A 25,483-nucleotide genomic window follows, 5' to 3' on the forward strand; every position below is an offset into this window, starting at 1 on the left:
CCTCTGCATCCGAGAACCGAGCTATGGATTCAATCCATAGCTCGGTTTTGGGTTGCGCAGGCTTTCCGGAAAGGTCTCTGATGGCAAAATGCAGGCCCAAGCTCCATTCTCAGCTGCAGAATGAAGCTGCTCCTTCAGCCGCAGAAGAAGTGGGCTAGGCGGGCAGGCTATCAGTGCCACTGCTGCGAGGTAAATGGAAAAGATCCTCTCCTGAAAATATGACCTGGAGCCTCTTTTGGATCAAAAAAAAATATGACTGGGTCTTATTTTCTGGGAAACATGGTATGAAATTTAGAGCAGAACATGTTTTTGTACTATTAATTGATTACCAGCACACCTTGTTATCCTTCCCTTGTGATGCTTCCACTATAATATTAAAAATTGTAACATTTCCTAAGATCACCAAATTGCACAAGATTTCAGTCTAATAAACTATTAGGATGACATAACAATGGCCTAGTCTGGGGCATGGGATGCAGACGGGGCATGGGACAACCAAGCCTCACTATGTCTTGGAAACTGAAATTGTTTAAGAGTTACTGATAATTTCTTGACCAATGCTTCATCCAATGTATCCTTACTTTAGAGTTACACAGAATTCTTGATTTAAACAAAGTAAAACAATGCTGATTTCAATACTTTAATTTCATCATTTCACTTCAGCAACTGATGAACTACTACAATATTTTTATGGTATATCACTATGTTAAAAAGACTTGTGATACTGTTTCAGAAGGAGATTCTTTAGTTGGATTAACATCAAGATCTGAATGAAGGGCTATCCATAGTAATAATTTATACAAAGTGATTACAAATATGATTGCATTAAATTTTATGCATTTTCTTGAACTGAAAAAGCTTTGTTAGGTTTCAAAGTGAATCATAATTTCATGGTAAGGAAGAAATATTGTATTAATCACACAGGATGAAAATCTGATTTTTGTTATTATAAAGCCAGTTAATTGAAACAATAAACCTTAAATCCAAGATATTACTATTGTATATAACTTTTGTACAAGTGTTTTTCCTCACTGTAAATTTATATCAAAAATATATTTACTGAAAGTGAAAAAACAATTATTTTTATATACACGAAAATATGTTAAGAATAAGAACATTTATAAACTATAAATTGATTTATATCCTATTGGAATAGTAATTTTTAATTGAAATTTTTGGTCCTAATGTAAACAGGATAAGAAAGTCAGATCTATCTGTAGCAAGTTGTTAGTTCTAACAAAATTTAATTTCATTTAGAACAAAATTGTTCATGGACCGATGGACAAGCATTATTTTATTTAGAATTAAATATGAATCAAATAACTCTTCCAAAATTGTATATTTTAAAGAGTCATAAAATAAGCACTTGGCAAATATTTATCTTAATAAACACTAGATGGCCTAAACAAGTTAACTGTAAAGCTCCGAATATTATTTCCATTTCATTGTTTGTAAACTACCTGATCATTATAATTCTTTCCATATAATAATTGGATCCACAGGCAAGACATAATTTAACATGAAATATATCATTTTTTAATAGTTTGGTTCTGCTGTTTAGTATGCCATATAAATTTCTGATTGTTTTTCTGTCTTTATAACCTCAAATTGGGTAAAATCGTTCTAACCTACAACATGGAAATATATATCTCAGTTGTTCTTTTAAATATATTCTAAGGATCAACTCAGGAAATGTGCAGAATATCTAGTCCAATGTTGGCTAAATGTTTTGTAGAAGAAGTTGGGCTATTAATTACTTCAATACATTGAGAAAAAAAGAATCTCTTTAAGAAACAGCTACATTTCAAGTAAAACATCTTTCATACTGGCTGTCCTAATTCAATAAATTTACATGAAATGTAAATTAACAGAATAAATTTGATATGAGTAAGATAGGTAACTGAATATAAACTTATCACTACAATTATTGTTCTGTGAAATTATATCAATTTCTATTTAGCAAACAGAAATTAATGCTTACAACACTATCATACTTTTTATTATTTATTAACAAAATAATAATACAAGTGATAATCTAGGCAAAAACCAAACAGATTTTTCCTTATATTATCACTGTTATAGTTTTTATTTTTATTTATTAATAAATAAAAGAAATGGGGGAAAGAAATTTCAATTTATTATATTGTTCTTGGACAGTTGGTTGCCCTATTTTCTTTGCTATAGGTTCAAATTTGTTGGAACATCAGAATTAGCTTTGAATGTAGAAATATATGCAACATATCGTCATGCTGAATGAAAACATACTTTTGATTCTGACTTTCACAATTCATACACACAAATATAGATCCTTACATATATCAACACAAAAAAGTGTATGAGAGAGATAATATTAAACAATATTACAACGTCTATTACAATAGACATATTAAATAATGTTAAATTTTTAAAAAATTATATGCAATTGCCCATCACTGCTCTAATTTTTTTTAAATGCTGAATTATGTTTTTTCAATTAACACCTAATTTAGCTTAAGCTTAAATCTAGATGCTATAAAATCTCTTGAACAAATAATTATTCTTCTTTACATAAAACTGAAACTAAATTTATATTTTATTTTATTAAATTTATTTGCTGCCCATCTCGCCACAGGTGCCTCCAGTGACTTTCAACATAAAAGGCAATAAAAGCATAATAATTATATAATTGTAATAACAATATATAATAACTTTATGTCCACTTACTGAGAAGTAAATCTTGTAGCAATTATTCCTATGTTTTACAGTATTATATACCTAGATTTTCATTTAAAAATAAGGAAAAACTTAAATAATAAGTTTGTACAATAAATACTGTACAAAAGTGATTTAAGGTGGTTGTGGAAGTTTGAAAAAAAAAGGCTGATAAGTATCTCCAGAATATGATTTAATTCATTTTCTTACCCACTACGGACTAAATCATCTTTGTGAATCCTTCTACCTCCATCATTCTGTGATGCTAATAAATATGTTCAGGGTTGTCTTACTATAATCAGCATATGAAGCAAATATATAATGTATGTATCATTTCTAGTAATACTACCGGCAATAGCAATGGAAACTGCAAAACAGGCTTAACAAATATCAAAAGAAGTATTCAAAACTTGTTCTCCAGCAGGATGGCTGTAGAGTCCAATGGTTGGGTTCTATGACAGCCTTCCTGCCCGGCAGACTGGGTAAAAACTTTGGCCACACCCTTCCCTTGGGCGTGACCCCAGTTTTGACTCAGTCTCGAAGCCCGTAGCAGTAAAAAAAAAATTAGCTCCTGAGAAATTCAACTTGAAAGAGAAAAATTCTTCCCTTCTCTGCCATCTCTCTCTCACCTAACCAGTTCTAGCAGAAAGTCATCTACTCTGCTGGCTCGGGGCTCCGAGCCGTTGCATGATCTCCGTTTCAGGAGGAGATTGCCGATCGACGGAGTGGTGAGAGTATCCCCAGGGGCTAGAGATTCTGTCCAGGGGAATCGAGCCGGTCAATACCTAGGAGAGCTCGCCGTTCTCCGGTACACTGATCAGCTGTAAAGCGCGAGGATTCCCAGCCCGTTCGGCCGACAGAGCTGCTGTGCCGCTCGCCCCAATCAGCTGAAAGGCGCAGGCCTCGAGGCCGAACAGGCCGCTCAGCCGCCTTTTCCTCCATCGGTGCTTAGGGGAAGCAGACAATAGGCGCAGACTTCTCCCCTCTCGCCCCAGAAACCTCTCAGCCACCCGCGGACAGCCGCGGTCCGGGGGGAGGGGGACGTGAGCCATCGCAAGGCTCACGTCTCTGGGCCTCTAGGCGGATTGCTTCAACATCAAAGAATCGCCATTTTCAGCCTCGTGGCTCCATCTTCAGTTAGCTGTTGAAAGGCGTGGCCTCCTCTCAGGCACCATTTTGACTAGTACAGTTCAATCCGCCATTTTAGGTGGATCTACCATCCGGAGTTCTTTTACTTGTATTACAAATTTGATAACTCGATAGTATTATCTATCCAATAATACAACAGCATAGTAATAGAAGGAGAAGGGAAGAAAGAGCGAACTACCTCCTCATAACTTGTGGTCTGTTTTTACAGCCACAGATCGGGGAAAATAGTTTATCAATTTACAAGTGAAGTCTTATTAGGTCTGGACATCCCTGTCCACTGACCTTGGTGAAGGAATTGAGGAGAATTTGAATTCTAACTGTTTTCCTTTTGTGACCTTTAGTCACTGCCCTACAGGGTCCTGCCTTTCAGGGAACCTGTCTGTCCGGCCATTGTTTCTGTTCAGAAGAGGGCTCTTAGTCCCCAATTATCTGCAACTGATCTGCGTATCTTAATTCCCCACTCCAGATATTGCCTACTCGGGGTACCTGGCACAATGGCAGACAATGTCTCGTATTCAGCTATGCAGGTCCCCCAATTGTTCCCCCCACAACAACAGCAAAAACGCAGATCCTCTGAATCTGAGGTGGGGGGGAAGAAGAAAGCGAAGACAAAACACCTTACCCAAAGGGGACCATCCAAAACAGCTGAGTGAGAGGCCTTGAGGAGACATTTGGCTCTAGAAAGACAATTTGCCAGGGCCCAGAAGACTAACTCCAATGGGACAAACATGGTTTCCCCTGCCCCATTGGCGGCCCCCTCGGCAGAACCTACTTCCCAGGAAGTTCTCAGAACTTGGTCTCCTCTGGGGGAAATCGAACAGTTAGACTCCTCTCATTCCTCTTCACCAGCATCTACACCAGACCATACTCCCACTGTAGCTAGGTCCAAGGACAGAGCTCAGGAGGACATATGGTCAGCCCAATTTCAGGCATTCATGCAGGATGCCTTTTCTCAATTTATGGCCTCTAAGGGCCAATTACCTTTTCAACCATCCCATAAGGGACGAAACAGGGCTCCGCCTACTAACATTTCTGAGACTTCCTCTCAGATAGGAGAGGGAGACTCATTAGATCTAGACATGACAGACATGCCCCTTTCGGAGGATGAGGGGAACGCGCCTGAGCAGGCGACGAGCTCTGGCCTCTTTGATCCAGCGCTTCTCAAATCACTTCTGACAAAGGCAGTCTCAACAGTCAATTTGACCTCAGTCCAGGAGGAGAATCCTTCCACAAGCAAGGAAGCAAACCCTCTCTTTGCCAAAAAAGTCCCACAGGACAAATACATCCCCTGTCCGGAGGTCTTCCGCACCACGGTAGAGGAGCAATGGGTTTCCCTTGCAACTCCACCTACACCCAATAGCGTGGAAAGGAAGCTTTTCAATGTGTCCCCTTCCTTTTCGGGCATGCTAGATGTCCCTGCAGTAGATAGTCCCCTGATCTCATTATTTTCTACCTCTGCGATTCCAGGAGACATGGCGGAGGCCTTGAAACCAGAGGAAAAGAAATTTGAACATTCCCTCCGTCGTTCCCACATGGCCGCAGCTTGGGCGGCCAAGGCAGCAACATCATCATCCTTCTTCGCAAGGACCTGCATCATGTGGCTGCGGGAGTTGCAAACCACTGTACCTCCAGATCAGGTCAGAGCGCACCAAACTTTGGCCAAGATACTGGCCGCCTCACAATTTATGGCTGACGCTTCACTGCACGCAACCAAGTATGTGGCAAGATCTATTGCTGCCACAGTGGCCTCTCGTAGACTACTGTGGCTCAAAAATTGGAAGACAGATCTGAAGGCCAAGTGGCGTCTTTCGACGTCCAAGTACAGTGGGTCATCATTATTTGGATCCATCCTAGATCCACATGTAAGCGAGAGCAGGGATAAGAGAAAGATTCTAGTCCATCCATCAAAGAAATTAGACAGAAAAAGCAGTCAGGAGTTCCGGAGGCAAAGTTTCCGCCCAAGCAACTCCTGGGACTGGAGACAACCCTTTCGATCAGGGCAATCCTGGGACTGGCCTAGAGGCTCACGATCCTTCTACTCGAGGCAGGATCGTCCCCAGGATCGCCAAAACATGGGAGCCAGAGGCCAGTTCCAGTCCAGACGTTCCTTTAGAGGATCGGGAGGCCGACCCTTTAAACGCGCCAAGTGACGCCAGGCAGGACACTCCCATAGGGGGTCGGTTAGGCAATTTCATCGAAGTCTGGGAGCAGACCACTACCGACGCCTGGGTCTTGGAGACGGTCTGGCATGGTCTGACCTTAGACTTTTGTTCTCCCCCACCAAACCGGTTCATCAGATGTCCCATCTCCAGGAAAGCACACAGGGCAAGGTTGGTTACCTCGGCCATAGCACACCTCCCGTCAATTCAGGCCATAGAGAAGGTACCAAAAGGAGAGGAAGGAAGAGGATTTTATTTTATCCTCTTTGTGCTCCCAAAGACATCAGGAGGGTGGAGAGCAATATTGGACCTAAAGGGCCTGAATTATTACGTGAATTACAGGAGGTTCAAGATGCAATCCTTGAAATCCATCCTAGCCAGTGTCAGGAAGGGCGACCTCCTGTCCTCAATAGATCTCACGGAGGCGTACCTGCATATCCCCATCCATCCCAGATACCGGAAATTCCTCAGATTTACCTAAGCGGGCCGGCATTACCAATACAGGGCCCTACCCTTCGGTCTATCCTCAGCCCCAAGGGTATTTACCAAAATTCTAGCAGTAATAGCGGCCCATCTCAGGCTGATGCCGGTGCGCGTACAGTTTTATCTGGACGACATCTTGATTCAGTCCAGCTCGCAGGAGCAGGCAAAAGTAAACTTCCAGACCACAATCCGAATCCTACAAGAGCACGGATTCTCGGTCAATATAGACAAGAGCCATCTCACCCCCTCAAGGAAACTGCAGCACCTAGGCGCGGTGATAGACTCGTCCCAGTGCAGGGTATACCTTTCCCAGGAGTGTCAGACCAGCATCTCCAAGCTAGTTCACCAAGTTCAGAGAAACAGGAGAGTACCTCTGATACAGCTCTCGAAGCTCCTGGGAAAGATGATATCTTGCATGGGCATTGTCCCATGGGCAAGACTCCACTCAAGGGAGTTGCAGTGGTTCCTCCTCCCCTACTAGAGGAGGAATCTCAGTACCTCCAACAGGAAGGTCTTGGTGCCAGAACAGGTACTGAGATCACTGAATTGGTGGATATCTCCCATGATACTCAAGGGGAGTATATTCAGGGAGCCGAACAGGATTACGCTCACGACAGATGCGAGCCTATTCGGATGGGGAGCACATCTGGGAACCCAGATAGCACAGGGCCAGTGGGATCAGAAGGACCTTTCTCACAGCATCAATTGGCTGGAGCTTCGGGCCATTCACCTGGCTCTACGTCAATTCTCCCACCTAGTAACGAGAAGACACGTTCTCGTTCTAACAGACAACGTAGCAGCCAAGGCCCATGTCAACAAGGAGGGAGGAACACGATCCTCGGAACTAATGCAGGAGGCATCAGCTCTGGCTCGGTGGGCAGAAGCAAATGTGAGTTCCATCAGAGCGGAACACATCTCAGGGGAGACAAATACCCAGGCAGACTCCCTGAGCAGAGCCAAGGTGGATCAGTCGGAATGGCGTCTGGATCCAGCTCTGTTCGAGGAGATCTCCCGGAGGTTCGGACAATCGCATCTGCACCTATTTGCCACTCCCAAGAACACTCAACTCCCCAGGTTCTTCTCCAGATTCCTGACTCCGGGATCGAAGGGAATGGACGCTCTCAGGTGTCGGTGGCCGGCGCAACTTCTATACACCTTTCCACCGCTGCCATTAATACCGGCAACCATACGCAAGTTGATCCTGGAAGGTGCAGAAGTAATCTTGCTGCTCCACATTGGCCACGGCACCCGTGGTTTGCCGACCTCGTGGATCTTTCAATATCACCCCCGTGGAGGATTCCCCTGGACCGAGTAATACTCAGTCAGGGCAAACTTTTACATCCAGATCCTCAGTGGCTACAAATAGCTGCTTGGCATTTGAGCGGCAAAGTTTAGCCAAGCAATCCTATTCCTCAGGGGTGATATCGATCATACAAGCATCAAGATGACCTTTGACAAACAGGATCTACGATGCTACTTGGAAAGGTTTTTGCAGGTGGTGCGTCCTACTTCACCTAGATCCAACCTCAGTATCTATTCCCAATATTCTAGATTACCTATTGGAAGGACTTAATAAGGGCTTGTCAGTCAACACTATTTGTAGACAGGTATCGGCCCTCTCAACTGTACTTTCCTGGGACAACTTAACCTCTCTGGCGCAACATCCAGCGATTAGCACCTTTTTGAAGGGTGCAGCCAATACTAAACCTCCTGTTATACACAGGTACCCGTCATGGAATTTGCCCAAAGTTCTTCAAGCTTTGACATCAGCACCCTTTGAGCCTCTTGACTCATGTTCTCTGTATCACCTATCGTTAAAGGTAGCCTTTCTAGTGGCTATTACTTCAGCGAGAAGAATCTCGGAACTAGCAGCACTGTCAGTGAGGAAGGATCTCTGCACCTTCTTCAAAGACAAGGTCATTCTTAGACCAGACCCTGCATTCATTCCAAAGGTAAACAGCATCTTCCACAAGTCTCAGGAACTGATTCTTCCTGATTTCTGCCCAAAACCTAGACATAGACTAGAACAGAGATGGCACAAGCTGGATGTATGTAGAGCATTGTGTTTCTACGTAAAGCGCACTTCGTCCTTCCGTAAGACGGAAGCATTATTTGTTTCCTTCCAACCATCAACTATGGGGAAGAAGGTGTCATCTTCTACCATAGGTAGGTGGATCAGAGCCTGTATAGCCCAAGTCTATGTCTCGCAGGCACTACCAGTGCCCCCACACATGACTGCCCATTCAACACGCAGCGCAGCCACATCGGCTGCGTGGTCCACACAAGCATCGGTGGAAGAGATTTGCAAGGCCGCAACTTGGTCTTCTCCCTCCGTATTCATTAGGCATTACCGTTTAGACTCCTTTGCAGCAGCGGATGCTGCCTTTGGTAGAAGAGTGCTACAGCAAGTTGTATCTGCTCAGGATTCAGTGGCCTAGACACCCCCCCCCCGGGACATGAGGGCTTTGGTATGTCCCAACCATTGGACTCTACAGCCATCCTGCTGGAGAAGGGGCGTTGTCTTACCTGAACGCCTTTTCTCAGCAGGATGATGTAGAGTCCAAGCCCACCCAGGTATTAGGTCTAGGCAGGTATTGGACAAGGAGCTACTGTATCGAATCCAACAAACAATTCTCGCCTAAGTCAAAACGGGTCACGCCCAAGGGAAGGGTGTGGCCAAAGTTTTTACCCAGTCTGCCGGGCAGGAAGGCTGTCATAGAACCCAACCATTGGACTCTACATCATCCTGCTGAGAAAAGGCGTTCAGGTAAGACAACGCCCCATTTCTTTCCACATTAAACATACAGCCCTTAACCTATTATGGGTACAGTAATTCAGAAGTATTATTATACATGGCAACACCTAAAATGATGAGGTAGAGTTGTACACCCAGCAGAACAACCAGAATCAAAAATACAGTACTTACACTTTCACTTTGAAAAGGATTTAGAAAGTTACTCCCCATTTCACCATCATCTCGAGGGGTCCCAGGCTGATTGCTCATACTCATATTACTTGGAGAATTCTATTTGGAAAACAAAGCAAGATCAAAAGCATAAATCATATGAAACTGTTTTAAAGCATCCCATGAAAGATACTTTTCTTTCACGCACAAGTACAATTTCCTTATTCTTAAGGGTGAGAGAAACGCATATTCAATAAGGATTTTCTTATATTTCATGTCCCTATTATAACCTTGGTAAAAATCACAAAGTCATGATAGGGCTGATGATTTAGGGCCACAGCACAAAACTGTTCTGAAGCCAACCATGACATTTTCATTTCTGTTAGCACTGAAATGCTGATAGATGTGCAGAGTGTCATAGTTCCAACAGATGAAACTCTTCACAAGAACTTCAAGGCATTGTTTACAAGGTTTACATGAAACCAATCCATCATCTCTTAACTATTATAAAAGTTGTATTCAAAAGTTTTGAAAACGTTTTTTTCAATACTGTAGAGCTGTTTTCAATTTATCTTTCTTTTTCTGAAGATTGTGTTGGAACAAATAGATATGTCTTTTGCAAATAGAATAAGAGAGTTGGAAGGGATTTTGGGGGTCTTCTAGTCCAACCCCCTGCTCAGGCAGGAAACCCTATACATTTCAGACAAATGGTTGTCCAATCTCTTCTTAAAAATTTTCAGTGTTGGAGCATTCACTTCTGGAGGCAGGTTGTTCCACTGATTAATTTTTCTAACCGTCAGGAAATTTCTTCTTAGCTCTAGGTTGCTTCTCTCCTTGATTAGTTTCCATCCATTGTTCCTTGTCCTGCCTTTAAGTGCTTGGGAGAATAGCGTGACTCCCTCTTCTTTGTGGCAACCTCTGAGATATTGGAACACTGCTATCATGTCCCCCCTAGTACTTCTTTTCAGAAAAGAATGGGAGACAGGATTTTATTTACATTTTTAAGGCTGCCCAATTCGATGATGATTCTAGATGCACATTTGTATTTAAGTTAGGCATACATTACATATTTTAACTGCTTTGGGTTAAGACCTCAACTGAGCAGAATTATCAAGTAGGATTGTACCTTGGGTCTCATAATGAAATTATGGTCCCTCCTCCATATGGCACCTTACATGAAATGCCTCCTCTTTTTTCTTCCTTAACTTTAACTTCCTTAATTTAAGAGTGAATAATAAGAATGGGGGAAAAACAGATATAAGTACTTATTTTGAAAGGATGGATGGAAACAAGGTCATAGAGTTCAGTAAAAGTGGTTGGGTCATTACCAAAAAGAGAATGAGAATAGTGACTGGTAATAGCTGCTTTGAAAAAAAAGTTTCTTTCAAATCCATCATTTAAACAAGTCTCCTCATATGTACAATAGGGAAATCAATGAATCTTAGAGGTTAATTGATTGGATTATTTATGATTAGTGAAGAATTCAAGGGTGGTAAAAAGTTTTGAATATGGACAAATTCTTCATTGTATTAAGAATAGATTTTGGAAACGATGATAGAAGAAAAAAATGTGAAAGGAATGAAAGTAAAAGTAAAAACGAATACAGTAAAACACGAGCCTGTATGAAAAAAAAATTAGAAGACAGATTAATGTCCCAAGAGAATGATGGAAAGAAGATGAAAACAGAGAGAATATGGAAACCAGAGTAAGAATATTACAGAGTATCACAGATATGTATGGAATTATGCTTATGAAAAGAGGATATTTGGGTTAGAAAAATGCACTTGAGAATGCTGCATGAAATAAGAATGAGAGAAAAGGAAATGAAAAAAAAAAAAGAAAGTTTCAAATATATAGTCAAAGAAATCAAGAATGGTTTAAGATAAGTACCAGAAAGTTAACCAGATGTTAATATAGTTTTGGAATTCTGTAAAGAGGACTAAGTAAGATACATGTAACAATGAATGGGATTAAAATAAAAGTAATGTTTAAGACAAAATTTATTAAAATGAATTTATACATGCCATAAGGATGCTGAAAAATGCTACAGCTGCAGGTATAGATGGTTAACTGGAGAAGTGTTAAAACATGGATATGGCTTCCTCATGGAGTGGCTGTGTGATTTAGTGAATGTCATGTAATTATTATTTCATTACACAAAAGAAAAGATAGCAGGAACTGATGCAAAAACTATGGGGGATTTATTTAAGTGTGCCTGGAGAAGCATATGGCAGAATTTGGATTTAAAGAGGTGATAATGAGCAAATCTGTTAAGAGCTGTCTGGTTTTATTATGAGAAGAGTAGTTTACAGACCAAATTTTTGCTTTTCAGCAAGTCATTGAAAATGTATGAATGTGAGAAAGAAATTTCACTATATGTTTGTTGATTTAAAGCATGTTATAAAGTAAATATGCTTAAATTATGGAATGTTTTGCATAAATATTGATTGGATGTTGATTGCTGAAAATGATAAGAACAGCATATAAAGGAAATACGACGTTCGTGAAAATAACTTCAATACTTAATACATAGTTCAGCACTGAGCAGGGAGTGAAATTATATGTTATCCCTTTGTTTGTTTAATTGTGGATAAATGTGCAAGGAATGCTAGTGACGATAGCAAAGATGTTTGGTTGAGTACACGAATATATACTTTTGCATTCAGATATGTCATATAATTGACTCAATATATAAATGTTGTTATAATGGAACTGTATATGGATGTCCAAGAAGTATAGTGAACAGTTTAGGCCTAAAACTAATTGTAATAGTTTTCTTCTTTTTATCTCATGCTTTTAATTTCTTTGACTATTCCTTACTTCCTGAAAGTGAATAATGTGGTAAATATGTCTGTAGAATAATGTCTGTGAATACTGTATGTCTTTGAGAAAATCAACAATGAACTTTAAGAAGATGAAAAGAACAAATTGTAGCCAGAGTCACCCATAGTTTAAGGAGAAAATTCTTATAAGTCAAGGAAAACCACCTGGAAAAATGTATTTAATTTATATGTTTTTAGAAAGAAGGCTCATATCTACATTTCTATGGTTTGAGACACAAATAAAATAAAACTCAGCCACAAATAAAATAAAACTCAGCCACTTTAATAAAAATTAGGATTTAGTTCATGAGCCACAGATACATGTTGCAATGTACATATGCAGATTTCTGTTGTTAGGAAAATTGGGAATATTTTTATACATCTTCAAAGTCAGCATTTTCATTTTAGAACAGATATTTTTAACGGTCCTTTGTTTAGAAGAAAAGCAATGTTGAAAATAAAACGTATACTTACTTTGGAGATGCTGTCCATATCTCCTGAGCCTTAAATTTAAAAACAAAACCCTCAATTTAATTAAACCAATGTAAACAATACATTCATTTAAATCTTAAAACATCTTGCACTTTTCCACACTGATGATTTTAAATTTAGAGGCCTCACATGCTCTCATGTCTAAAATCCTAGTACTTTTTCAGATTGCTTTCTGAAGAATTGAAATTAAAATGTTTTTAGAAATTCTAACCTAAGAGGTTACAAGAATGTAAGGAATAATGCTCTATGTCAGAGTTCTCCAACCTTTCCGGACTCACAGCCTGGAGGGGAGAGCACCTTCCAAATTACTGTGTGCGCATACATGCCCGCAAACAGGGCCATGCCCACTGGGCAGTACTAGTGGCCGCATTTGCGCATGCATCATGCGCTGGCGTCATGCACATGCCTGACTGCTGTGTCCACGCAAATGTGCAAACAGGCCACAGGCACTAGCGGGGGAATGCGCGCTCAGGCATGCGTGCCCTAGCTAATCATTTCCGCAGACTGCTGGCCAAGAGCCCGCAGCCCGGTGGGCCCCTGCTCTATGTAATCCCAAAATTACATAAAGAATAGGCTTTATGTAATTTTATTTCGTTTTGCACTTGCACTGATGGTGCTATCTCAAACAGTATTGTTCAAATAATGTTTATATACTTTTTCCATTGATGTTAGTATGCGTGCTATTACAATTATTTAAATGCTTCCTACTCAACAAATCTAGATGTCTTATAATAATCCCATTAAACATATCCATAAAAATTATAAGCCATTAAGTATTTTTTTAAAGGCTGCTGCATGCTTCCATTTAAACTCAATCCCTAAAAGCTTTGTGGAAGAGGATGGCTGATGTATAAAAGGATGAAAGTTAGCTTGACTTGATACAATGAATTATTCCAAAGTGAGATGGCTCCTACAAAGAAAGCCATTTTTTAGTTTTCAAATCCCCTGATCACTTTTAGGATGGGAACTGCAGCTTTCTGTCCTGGCCAGATTATTTAGAGTCTTTCCACTGAAGGTGGTAAACTAAGGATCAACTTCTTGAACTGAAACGTATTGCCAACCAGAGCAGCTCTCATGAAAGAGATGCTATTCTACTTTATAGGCTAGGAAAAGCAATAGGTAATATCTATTTTGCCCTAACTGGAGTTTCCAGGTTATTTTGAGGGCAGTCCCATGTTGAGTGAATTGCAGTAGTCTAACTGGGAGATAACAAAATTATAAGTCTTCTGTGCTTCCTAGTTCAGAGCAGCCCCTATCAGATATGCCAAAATTGGTTAGAGGTGCTCTTGGCTAGTTTCTATCTGATATTCTAGCAGAAGCCATGAATCTAAGAGAACGCACACATTACATACTAGTTCTTTCTGGTAAAGTGCAATTTTGTCAAGATAAATAAATGAAACTTCCATAGAACAAATGGGTTTTTGTATGAACAGTAACTCAGTCTGCTAGGATTCAACCTCAGTCTATTTTTCTCTCATAGCCTCCAAGCCCTGGTCAGGATTTACACAGCATTTCCTGTTTGGTCTGGGATTGAGATATAAAGCTGAGTATCATCAGCATGTTAAATATACTGCACCCCAAACTAGCATATCTTTTTCAGCAATTTCATGTTGATATTAAATAAGAAGGAAATGAGGGGCAAGCCCTGAGGCATCACACAGTTGACTGGCCAAGGGCTAAACGTCTTCTTCAAAAACATTGACTGGAATTGCCTGCCCTGGAGGAAGCAGAACCATACTTACAGCATCCCAAATATCCAGCCTTCACTGAGTTACCATAGTTGATGGCTGTTGAAGCCAACAGGATGAGGAGAAACACAACTTCCTCCCTTTTCAATATGTGCAAAACACAACATATAAGCATAGATTTATAATTTAAGAATAGGAAAGATGTCCCTTTCATGATCCTTCAACATTTTTTTCCTAATTTAAAGATCTCATCTTTATTTGTAATTTCTAACTGCAGACAAAATTTTAAAAAGTAATGAAATAGTTCAATATGATATTTTTTAAACTGGATTCATTATCTAGCACAAAATTTAAAAAGGCAAATTATATTCTTACCTAATGATCCATTCATATGATGTGAATCCATTCCACTTAATCCACCCATTGGACCATCAGACCCTGGTCCCATTGGAAACTGCAAAAAGGGCAAATGCATCATACTCCAAAAATATTAATAAATAATTTGTAACAAAGTGGAAAAAAATACGATAGAGAAAATACAGCTCACAAGATGTAATAAAGAAAGAGGTTAAGAAAATGTCTATGATATCTCTATAATAAATAACTAGATAAATAGATAGATAGATAGAGAGAGAGAGAGAGAGAGATAGACAGATAGAGAGATAGACAGACAGATAGACAGACAGAGAGACGGACGGACGGACGGACAATTAGAACATTTAATTATTAAAATGTTGGATTTGAGGAGTCAGGCATAATTTTAAATGTATGTATTTATTCCTGTTATTTACATTAGGTCTGTTGGCTCCAGGAGGTACTGCATTCATTAAAGTATACATGTTATCTCCAGAGTTGGTTGAATCTGAAAACAAAAAGGCTGTTAAAAACCAAGTACTTTCAATGAAATCAATGAAAATAATGAACTGTTATTTTTAACAAAAGACATTTCCAACTGGATTATTATTAACATTCTATAAATCAAGTATAAGGTACTTCACAATATCTACAGCAGGGATCTTCAAACTTGACCCTTTTATGACTTGTGGACTTCAATTCCCAGAATTCCTCAGCCAGTGTGCCTGGCTGAGGAATTCTGGGAGTTGAAGTCCACAAGTCATAAAAGGGCCAAGTTTGGAGACCCCTGATCTACAGCCACCCATAGTAGGCATTTATTTCAAAGTAGTAACTATATATTAGAATCCAGATCATGATGAAGTACAGGTAATCCTCAATTTACAACAGTTCATTGAGCGACTGTTCAAAGTTACAACAGCACTGAAAAATGTGACCTTTGCAGCATTCCCATGATCATGTGATCAAAATTCAGATCACTGGCAACTGGTTCACATTTATGACTGTTGTTGTGTCCCAAGATCATATGATCACCTTTTGCAACCTCCTGACAAGCAAAATCAATGGGGAAGCCAGATTCACTTAACAACTGGGTTACTAACTTATCAACTGCAGTGATTCACTTAACAACTGTGGTAAGAAAAGTCGTAAAATGGGGCAAAACACATTTAACAAATGTTTCACTTAACCACAGAAATTTTGAGCTCAATTATGATCATAAGTTGAGGACTACCTGTATTCCATTAGTAAGCAAAATTGTTGGGATTAATGGCAGAGATATCCTTGTAGGATTGTAGATAATATGTGTATGCATTTATTTATGAAATACAAAAAGATGCAGAGCAATAATAAGAATATAGAATGAGTTTTTAAAGTTTTGTTTGGTAAAGTGTCAGTGTATTAATCTATATTTAAGCTTTTAAATATATGCTTTAATTATTTTTAAAAAATCATCTATATTTTTTGCACAAAAAAACAGAAAATAAGAGAAATACTGTATTTATCTGAAAAAAACCCCACAAAAACTATTTTTATTTCCAAATAATACAACTTTAATAAGCCATAATTTTAGGTTAGATAAGAGTGTAAAGGGAGCCAGTTTGGGGTAATAGTTAAGGCATCATGCTAAGGACCAGGAGACCATGTGTTCTAATACCACCTTAGGGAAAAGTCAAATGGGTAACTTTGGGCAGTCATGCTCTCTCAGCCCTAGGAAAGAGACAGTGGCAATTTTGAAATTTTGCTAAGAAAACTGTAAGAACTAGTCCAGGTAGTTGCCAGAGGTAACTATTTGTCACTAGATCAGCTTTTGTAAGTATTCTTTTCTTTTCATGGAATTATCTTAAATTCAGAATCATCACTTTTTTTCCAGATAAATACAGTAGTAAAATATTGCCAGCATTTTTGTTTTATATCCACTATTATGTTTGACAGAAATAATCCCAGAGTGAGGAAAACTGTAATACGGCATTCTGAAAATGTAGACAAGATCAAGGAAATTACACATTATTTCATAGTTTTGCATTAATGCCATTTTAGGCAAATACGGTAATTAATAAAAAAACCAATACTATAGGTCAGTGATGGCGAACCTTTTAGAGACTGAGTGCCCAAAAACTGGCCCTGCCCCCTGCTCCACCCCCTGCACCGCCCCCACTCTGCCCCATCCCCCACCCCACCTGCCCACAGGATCACTCACCGCCTCCAGGGCCCACCGCAGATTGCCCAGGCAGCCCAGCAGCACTATGGTGGCCACACCCTCTGCCCATGCCCTGCAACATCAACTGCATGATGGGGTGTGAGGGGAGAGTCTTGTCTACGCTGCCTGGCTGCCATGTCCTTGGCTGCGCTGCTCTGTGTGGGCCACGCTCGAGGGTGACTCTCTTTCAGGGAGGCTGCTAGAGAAGAGGAGGTCGCGGGGGGAGGCAAGGCTGGAGCAATGGCACATGTGCCCACAGAGAGGGCTCCGAGTGCCGCCCCTTGCACTCGTGCCATAGGTTCACCATCACTGCTATAGGTTAAATATTCTTGATGACTTATGGAACAAAATGTTGCTATTTGTGTTCATTACTGGGAAAATTAAGGAATTCTCTTTCAGATTGAGAATATGGCTGATATAACTTTGGCAGTATTCTATAAGTAAAATTGTGTGTTATATTCATATAAAGTAAGGATATCTAGACTCTACTAAGTTGTGCAAAGATTTACAATGGTTAAGAATTCTACTGAAATGTTAAGCAAATGTTAAACTATTGCTGTATCAAACATTGCCATTTCATTCCTTCGTTGAAGTTATCTACCTGCTGGACTAGGCATGATGGGTGTTCCAGGTGGCCCTCCACCTCCTGGTGGACCCTTAAAAAAAGAAAGGTAAATCAGTAACGTGCACACACACACACAAATATTGTATAAGCAACATAATTAAAAGATTTGATTAAACAATAACAACTTTTCTAATCAAGCAACAATTTATCATTTACCATTTCATTTTCCAAATGGTAATCTATAGGTACAATGTCACTCAGAGATTTGTTTTTTCCAGCAAGAAAACCTGAATAGCTCAGCAGAATACAATTATTCAGCTAATAAATATTTTATCAACAGATCATCTCAAATTCATAATTGTTCCTTAATTTGATTCAGGTGGAAGAATTTCATTCTGATGGAAAAGACTTGAGGCTTCAGCTCATAGGTACTTTTCTCTCTAGTTAGCACTGATATTCCATAAAACTAACAAAATTCTTTCAGAAGAACTTTGCTAGCATCTCTCTTTATTATCCTGCTCCAAATTTGAATATATACCTTCCTATTAACCCTTTACCTTGAAGACTTCTCTAATTTTCTATTTATATAATTTATATATAATTTATATATATATTTATATATATAATTTATATCAATTTATATAATTGAACTTCCATTTTTGAACTTTTCTTTTTTTCCTGTTCAGCACATAGCAATTTTGGTTTTTGTAACCAAAGCAAATATTAAAGAATTAGTTCCCCTTTCTCACAATTATTTCTAATTTCAACATGGCAAGAAAAAAAATAGTTACTCTTGGTTGTGGTAGACTAAGAAACCAAGATATTTTTTCCCCTTTGTAATAATTTTCTATCTAATGAACTGTTCTGCTCATAATTATCAACAATCAATATACAGCGGTAACTTGGTACTTGTTGTCAATTGGGAAGTGCAATGAATACAAAATTTCTTCCATAAAGAATAATGTACTAGTCAGAAGGCAACTGACATCAGCCAGTTCTAGCTTATGCATTGAGTGCCAAACATACAACAAATACCGAGACCAGATTTTTGTGTCAAAATGCATTGAGTACCAAATTCGATGAGTTTCAAAGCATTTGAGTGCTGAGATACCACTGTACTAGAAATACATGCCAGACATAACTGATGTTCTTGTGCTTTTTTCTCAGCAATTCAACATCTATATTTGAAACTGAACAGAATGGTGTATGCACACAAAGATGTGCACACACACATACTCACTACGTAATTCCCAGGTGAAGCAGAAGAGTACGGTATCTAAAAGACAGTAAGACAATAAAAGTAGGCTATTCTTTTCAGTTCAGATAGAATAACAAGGTTTTTATAAATATTATTTTAAAGTTAGTTTTTACAGAAAAGAAAGAATATACCCATTCTTTCAATTAATTAAACATATTAAGAAAGAGAATGGTACTATTGAAACAAAATCAGTCATATGGAATTACAGGTAGTCCTCAATGTCCATTAGTTTAACCAACTGTTCAAAGTTATGACAGCATTGAACAAAGGGACTTATGACTAGTCCCCGAAAAATCTCTGTGGTCAGGTAAACAAAATTCAGGCCCACTAAGGCTCACCTGCATTTACAACTGCCAGTAGGCCACTTGCCCACCTGCTGGGTGCCACTACTATATTGGACATTTTATCCCCTTTTTTGGCGCATCTGGGATGTTTCTCGTGCCTTCTCCGGGTCTCTATTCACACACTAACTAGAGTCTCCATTAATATCCTGTCCAGGGTCTTCAAGCTGGGTCCTTCTTTTGCACTGCTGGGGTCATCTTTCATGTGCCAGTGAAAAATCCTGAGTGAGGCACAAACAGAGGCCCTGGCTGGCATATGAATGGAAGTCCTGAACAGAATATAAGAGAAGCTCCGGCTGCAACAGCATGAAAGAAGACAGTGCAAAAGAAGGACTCAACTAGTATGGTAATGGTGCACAGGACTGGGTGGTGGGTGCTGCTGCTGGTGGCAGTTAAGCAGATGCCCCAAAGGTCACAGATGGGGTAGAGATAGGCAAGTGGGGGGAGTTCAATAGGAGGCAGAGAAGGCAGTCCCTTAGCTTACTGAGGCTTAGGGTTGGGAGGGTTCAAGCTGGGAATGGCTTGGATCAGGGTGGGTCCTTGCCTAATTACTTGTGGGATTCAGTTAATGATGGCAATGGGGACTGCTGTCACTAAGCAATGCAATCACATAATGTCACAGTTTACAGTTGCATTGCTTTGTAACAGAAATTCTGGTCCCAATTACCATCGTTAACCAAGGACTATCTGTAGAAAAAACATTTTTTACAATTAGTTTTATCCTAACTTTACATATAGAATTTCATAAAAAATAATAAAAAGTCAATTATAAATAAAACAATAAATTTGATCTGATTGTGCAGTTATTAATATTTTAAGTACACAAATAATTAAATTACCATATTATATAAAGGCCTCTGAAATAAGAGTAATCTTTAGTAACTTTTGGAAGACCAAGTACAATCTCTAAAAAGACCTTTCAACCAGACAGTTACTATGTGGAAAAACTGATAAAACAAGCATATTTTGATTAATTTACTTTCACTTCTTTTTAATAGGACAACACTTCATATAAATATTTACTCACAGAATTGGCATTTGTAGGGTTTGGCCAAGGTCTACCACCTCCTGGACCCCTAAAATAAAGATAAAATTTCAGTTTAAATAAGCTATGAAGCTTATTTAATGATAAAATATTTAATAAGCATAAGCAAAATTCATTTGGTTGTTACTGATATTCTTTAAAAAAGCAATTACTGAAGAAAACAAAGTACATTTGATATTGATTTTGTTTTTGCATTTAGAATTTAAAATAAGAACTTTATACGGATTAGTATTAATAACTACAATATATACCTAGAAATATTGTATGGAGATATTTTACATCAGAGGTCTCCAACCTTTTTGGGCTTGAGGACCAGAGGGAAGGAGAGGAGCTTCAAAATTGGTGAGCATGCACACATGGGGCCACGCAAGTGGCACAGCACTAGCAGCCCCATTTATGCATGTGGCATGAACTGGCACTGTGCGCATGTGTGAACGGCTGCACAAACCACCCGGGCTAGCTGTGCATGTGCAAACGGGCTGTGGACACACGTCCCATGTTAGCATACCTGTTTGCATGCATGCGCAAACGGGGCCAGGGGCGCTAGCATGAGTGGGGGGGAATGTACGCCCATGCATGCATGCACCAGCCAGCTGTTTCTGCGGCCTGATGGCCAAGAGCCGGCAGCCCAGGACCAGGCTGTAGACCATAGGTTGGGGACCCCTGTTTTATATGATATTCTGACAAGAAATAAATATCAGTCTAAGGTATATCTAAAATAATCAATCCATCCAAAATTTTAGGTGGCATCATTCATTACCATATCTTTCCTGACCAATTCTGAGTTGTATGTTCTTTATAAATTCAGTTAGTGTACACAACATATCATTTTAGTTATATCTTTAAACTACAGCTGTGCTTACAAATTGCGAATCCTTTTAAATGTTCAATATTTCTACATAAATATCAATTAAACACAATCTGTTCTCCACATCTTCTAAAACTAGATATAAAGAACCCAATTAAATTAATGGGCCAAAACTATTCTATTTTTTCTTTGCTTTGTTGCTTCTGATCCAACTATATTTCATAACCATCAACCTATCTCCACCCTTTCATTCCTGTGAAAAAGTGGTGGGATGGCAGTTGCAGAGGAACCTAGAGAAAGTACTACCTTATTCTTTTCAGTAAAGATTCAAGCTTGGGCAATGGACAAGAATTACGTTGATTGTTCTTACATAAAGGTATGGATGGGAACATATTATTAGCCTTGATGGATTTGCTGAGGACCTTCAATATCATCAATCATGCCATATTTTTGGGCTATTAGCAAACATTAGGAATTGGGGACACCATTCAACAGTGATTCCACTCTTTCCAGAACAGGTAGTTCCAATCAAACATAGGGGAAGTTATCAAATCTAGGACAATCTGTTAAACGGTGTCTACAGGGTTTGACTCATCAATACATTGTTGACATCCAGCTTTGACACGCAGATGATCTGGTAGAAGACTTGAGGCTATAAGGATTTAGATGGTAAAAAACCAGATTCAGACTTAATTCTAATAAGACTGAATGACTGTTGGTTTGGAGGCCATCCTATTTAGCTCTTTATAGTCTGTATTCCCCAGAAACAGCTGGTATGCAATTTTGGGGTTTCCTTGGATTTTCAGCTTCTGCTGAAACAGCAGATGGAAGCTTTAGCCAGGACTTTTCCCTCATTTCATTCAGTTATTCATGGAATATAAGACACAGTTAAGGTCATGTGCTCTTGTCACATGTTTGGACTATTGTAATGCATTTTTACACAGGACTGTCTGTTAAAATCATCAAGAAACTGCAGTTCATGTAGAATTGTAGTTGCCCACATACTGAGATTATGAGGTGGTATATAAAACCAATATTATAGAGCTGAATTGCTGCTATTTGCTTTCAAAATATATCTCCAGATACTAGTTATCAAAGTTAAAGCTCTACATGGTTTGGACCCTTATTATCTACACAATTACTTACTACAAATAGTAACATATTGCACCCCAAATATGTGATTGCCAAAGGTGCTTGTTGAGATGACCCACTCTTCATAAGGTAAGAAGGGAGGGACTTAGAGATGAACATCACTGCAAAACCTTTCTATGGAACACCACTTTGAGATCTAAGATCTGTACTCTCACTCTTAACATTTAGCAAACTTTTGAAAACCTAGTTGTTCATTAAACATTTGAGATAGTAAAGTGTGTTATCATACTGCTGCTAAATTATGTCATCAGTATAAGCAATGGATTAATATGACACTATTTTATTACACTGAATGTGAAGATGTTCAATTTTTTAAATAATAGTATTATTTTTAATAATAGTATACCACTTAGTCATATGACTGAAGCAGTGTAAAAATTCAAGATAATTTATCAAACAAAACAAAAAATTAAAATTTTTTAAAAAATCAATTACAGCTTTATATAACTATACACAAAACCTCTAAAATATATTCTCTCACTAATGATGCCATGTAGGTTTCCTTTTGTTTTGCTGGATGCATCATACTATTGATAAAATCCTTTATTTACAAAACAAAAAGAAAACTTTGCTATCATTTGCAGTTCTTGCACCTTAATGAAAATTAATTCCCTCTACATTGTTATGAAATAACAAGTTTGTTCTGGTAGCTAAGCAACAAGGCTAGAATCTGGGAAAGTTCTAGTTCTGCCTTGGGCACAAAGCAAGCTGGATGACCCCATCATTCTCTCACAGCCTTAGGAAGCAGGCATGGCAAGCCGCTTCCCAAATCTTGCCCCAAAACCTGCAGGGATGAGTCTAGGCAGTTACTAGGAATCAACACTGATTCAAAGGGCCTAAAAAAGAGACAAGTTGTGAACATTATGTGGTTGAAATACTTCTCACATTTTATAGAACTTTGCAAAATTCAATCTCCACCAAAAATTAATATACTGCATTTTAAGAAAATCTCTGAAAAATGTTTCTTCAATTTTAACACTTGCCTCAATATTAATCTTGGCTGTAAGATTATCTTTTATTTCTTAGTATTATAGAAAATAAGGATTAAATCTACCTTGAGAGATTATACGTTCTCAGTTTATAGGTGTCTAAAAGCTCAAAGGGATTGCAAAAAGTATATTTCATAATACAAATGGTAGATTATCAAACCAAGTAATAATAGTCTGACATTTTAAGCATATTTGAAATCTTCACTTGATGTCTTGCTGCTGATGAAATAAAACCCTATGAATCATTACCACAAAGGTTTGTTAACTTCTAATGTATTGAACATTAAAAGGTTTCATATAATGTCAGATAAAATGGATATGCAAACATGTTTTATTTCAAAATGTTTTGAATATGACATGTTGCAAAACATCCTACATCTGAGCTATTTCAAGTATTTTCTAGAAACTTGTTGAGTTGCCAAACCTTGAAACCACCAGAGTATTTCAAGGAATTTTTATGTTCAAAATGTTTTCACCACTCCACCAGTTAAAGAACAAATTCCTATTGGCACTTTGATACATTGTCATTGAGGGTGAAGGTTTGTTCTCTGAGCTTGAGGATTGGTTTCCGAACGTTTCATTACCAGGCTAGGTAACATCTTCAGCAGTTTTTACTGGATGTCTGTGTCAGTTTTCTACTTACATAAGGGCTTTATATAAGTAGTGTGGGAGTGTCAAGTGAGGGTCTTGTGATGGGCCAGGTGTGAGTTACCAGAGAGAGGCTTGTGATGGAAGAATTTCAGGTAAGGGTCATTGGAAGGTATGAATTAGTGGGTCAGGAGTGAGTCATCAATGCGAGGTTGGTAATGGGTCTTGTGATGGGGAAATTATGTCAGGTCAGGGTCATTGAAAAGTGAACTGCTGGGGGGGAAGGGCTTGAAGGTTGTTGCTGTCTCTGGATGGCGGTTTGATTGATTTGGATTCTGAGAGGTCCATATGCTGATTGTAGATCAATATGTCTGTTGATGGAATTGCTTGTGCAGTGCCAGGCTTTAATGAACTGACGAGCATGGTGGGTGGTAGCGTGGCCGATGATTTTAGTGTTGCTCCAATTGAACTGGTGTTGTTTGGTGTCAGTGTGGGTAGCGATTAGGGATTTTGGATTGTGACATTTGTCATTATTTTTTGCCAGTTAATTGATACATGCTTGTATGTCTTTATTTTAAATGCACTTACATCTCTGCCATTACTTTTAATCGAAGACAACTTCCTTATTGTGTGTTAGTGCAATTTACATTACTTACATGTTCATTCCTGGTATTCCAGGGCCACCTAAAGCATTCAGTGGGGGTCTCATTGCACCTCCATAGTTCTGCAATGATAACCAAGGGTCAGACTACCACAAAACAAAAAAACAAAACCAAAGAGGAGGGAAAAAAAAAGGACAGCAAGTTAATGACTTCCCTACACATCTGCTAATTGGATCGGCCAGTGTCATTCATTGTTAGATTTTTAACTGCTCAATTTATAAACAATTATTTCTATACTCCCTCTGATTTAAAAAAAAACCTATTTACGTTTTTTTTCTGACCTTATTATCTTATCAAAGGAAGTAAACACATTTAATTGATTAATGAAGATTATATCATTTATAACAACTAGCACAATTATCAGCAAAAGGCAGGTTTTGCCATTTCATGAATGCTGACTTAATATTCTAATATTAAGGGACTGAGTGAGTTTTAAACTAAGTTTTTAAGAGTAAGCTTTTGTTATTAATAATAGATTTATTAACTTTAACAATAGATATATATACTTATACTATGTAAGAAAACATATTTTACTTAAAAGCATTTACAGCAATGGACTGTTCAATAAACAGAGAAAATGACACATAAATCTTAAATAGTCTAGTGCTGTATTTATATATAAAGATGCACTTTCAAATTAACTATTTATCGTATCAGCAGCACAAACTGGATTCTCTTTTAATTATTTGAAAAATTATACTCTTCCACAGATCTATCCATAATTATAATTTGGTCACCTTAAAATAATATATAAAGTTAATTTAGTGACTGCTATACATAAATTTTACTTTTTGGAACTATAATTAGACTAGATTGTCTAAAACTATTAAAATAGTTCTTATTTCAGTTTCTGTAAGAAATTTTTTTTTGATAGTTCCACTATTAGAAATTTTAGTCATCACAATTTTATCTGATTAAAAAAAATCTGAGGAAAAAGGTTATAAATATAAGTTTCACAGAATGCTATGCCTTTGTTAGTTTATTTTTATCTGTTGCTTTTCTAAATTCTGTTGACTGGATTTTGATCCACTTCACAAATTAAGAGCAAGGTGAAATGGGGAAAAGATTTTTAAAAATGAAAATCTGAGAGATTTTGGCCAACATGAGTTAAAAAAACAAGTATAGAGCCTTAAGA

At 38.4% G+C, this 25,483-nt stretch overlaps 1 protein-coding gene across 4 annotated transcripts in view; it reads right to left on the bottom strand.

The window, feature by feature from the left end:
- Positions 1-25,483, bottom strand: part of SSBP2 (single stranded DNA binding protein 2) — a 164,152-nt gene that overhangs the window by 5,138 nt on the left and 133,531 nt on the right. For 2 of the 4 annotated variants that reach the window (XM_039320771.1, XM_039320769.1), the window contains 8 exons: positions 24,343-24,434; positions 20,132-20,180; positions 18,746-18,781; positions 17,542-17,596; positions 15,181-15,251; positions 14,765-14,843; positions 12,684-12,712; positions 9,409-9,507 (listed from right to left, as the gene is read on the bottom strand). In XM_039320771.1, coding sequence (XP_039176705.1) covers positions 9,409-9,507; positions 12,684-12,712; positions 14,765-14,843; positions 15,181-15,251; positions 17,542-17,596; positions 18,746-18,781; positions 20,132-20,180; positions 24,343-24,434 — 510 coding nt within the window. The remainder of the gene's footprint in view (positions 1-9,408; positions 9,508-12,683; positions 12,713-14,764; positions 14,844-15,180; positions 15,252-17,541; positions 17,597-18,745; positions 18,782-20,131; positions 20,181-24,342; positions 24,435-25,483) is intronic. The other 2 variants (XM_039320772.1, XM_039320770.1) reach the window with 1 other exon arrangement.

Source organism: Crotalus tigris, unplaced genomic scaffold (genome assembly GCF_016545835.1).
Source record: "Crotalus tigris isolate CLP2741 ecotype Arizona unplaced genomic scaffold, ASM1654583v1 scf7180000023687.2574627, whole genome shotgun sequence".
Taxonomy (NCBI): domain Eukaryota; kingdom Metazoa; phylum Chordata; class Lepidosauria; order Squamata; family Viperidae; genus Crotalus; species Crotalus tigris.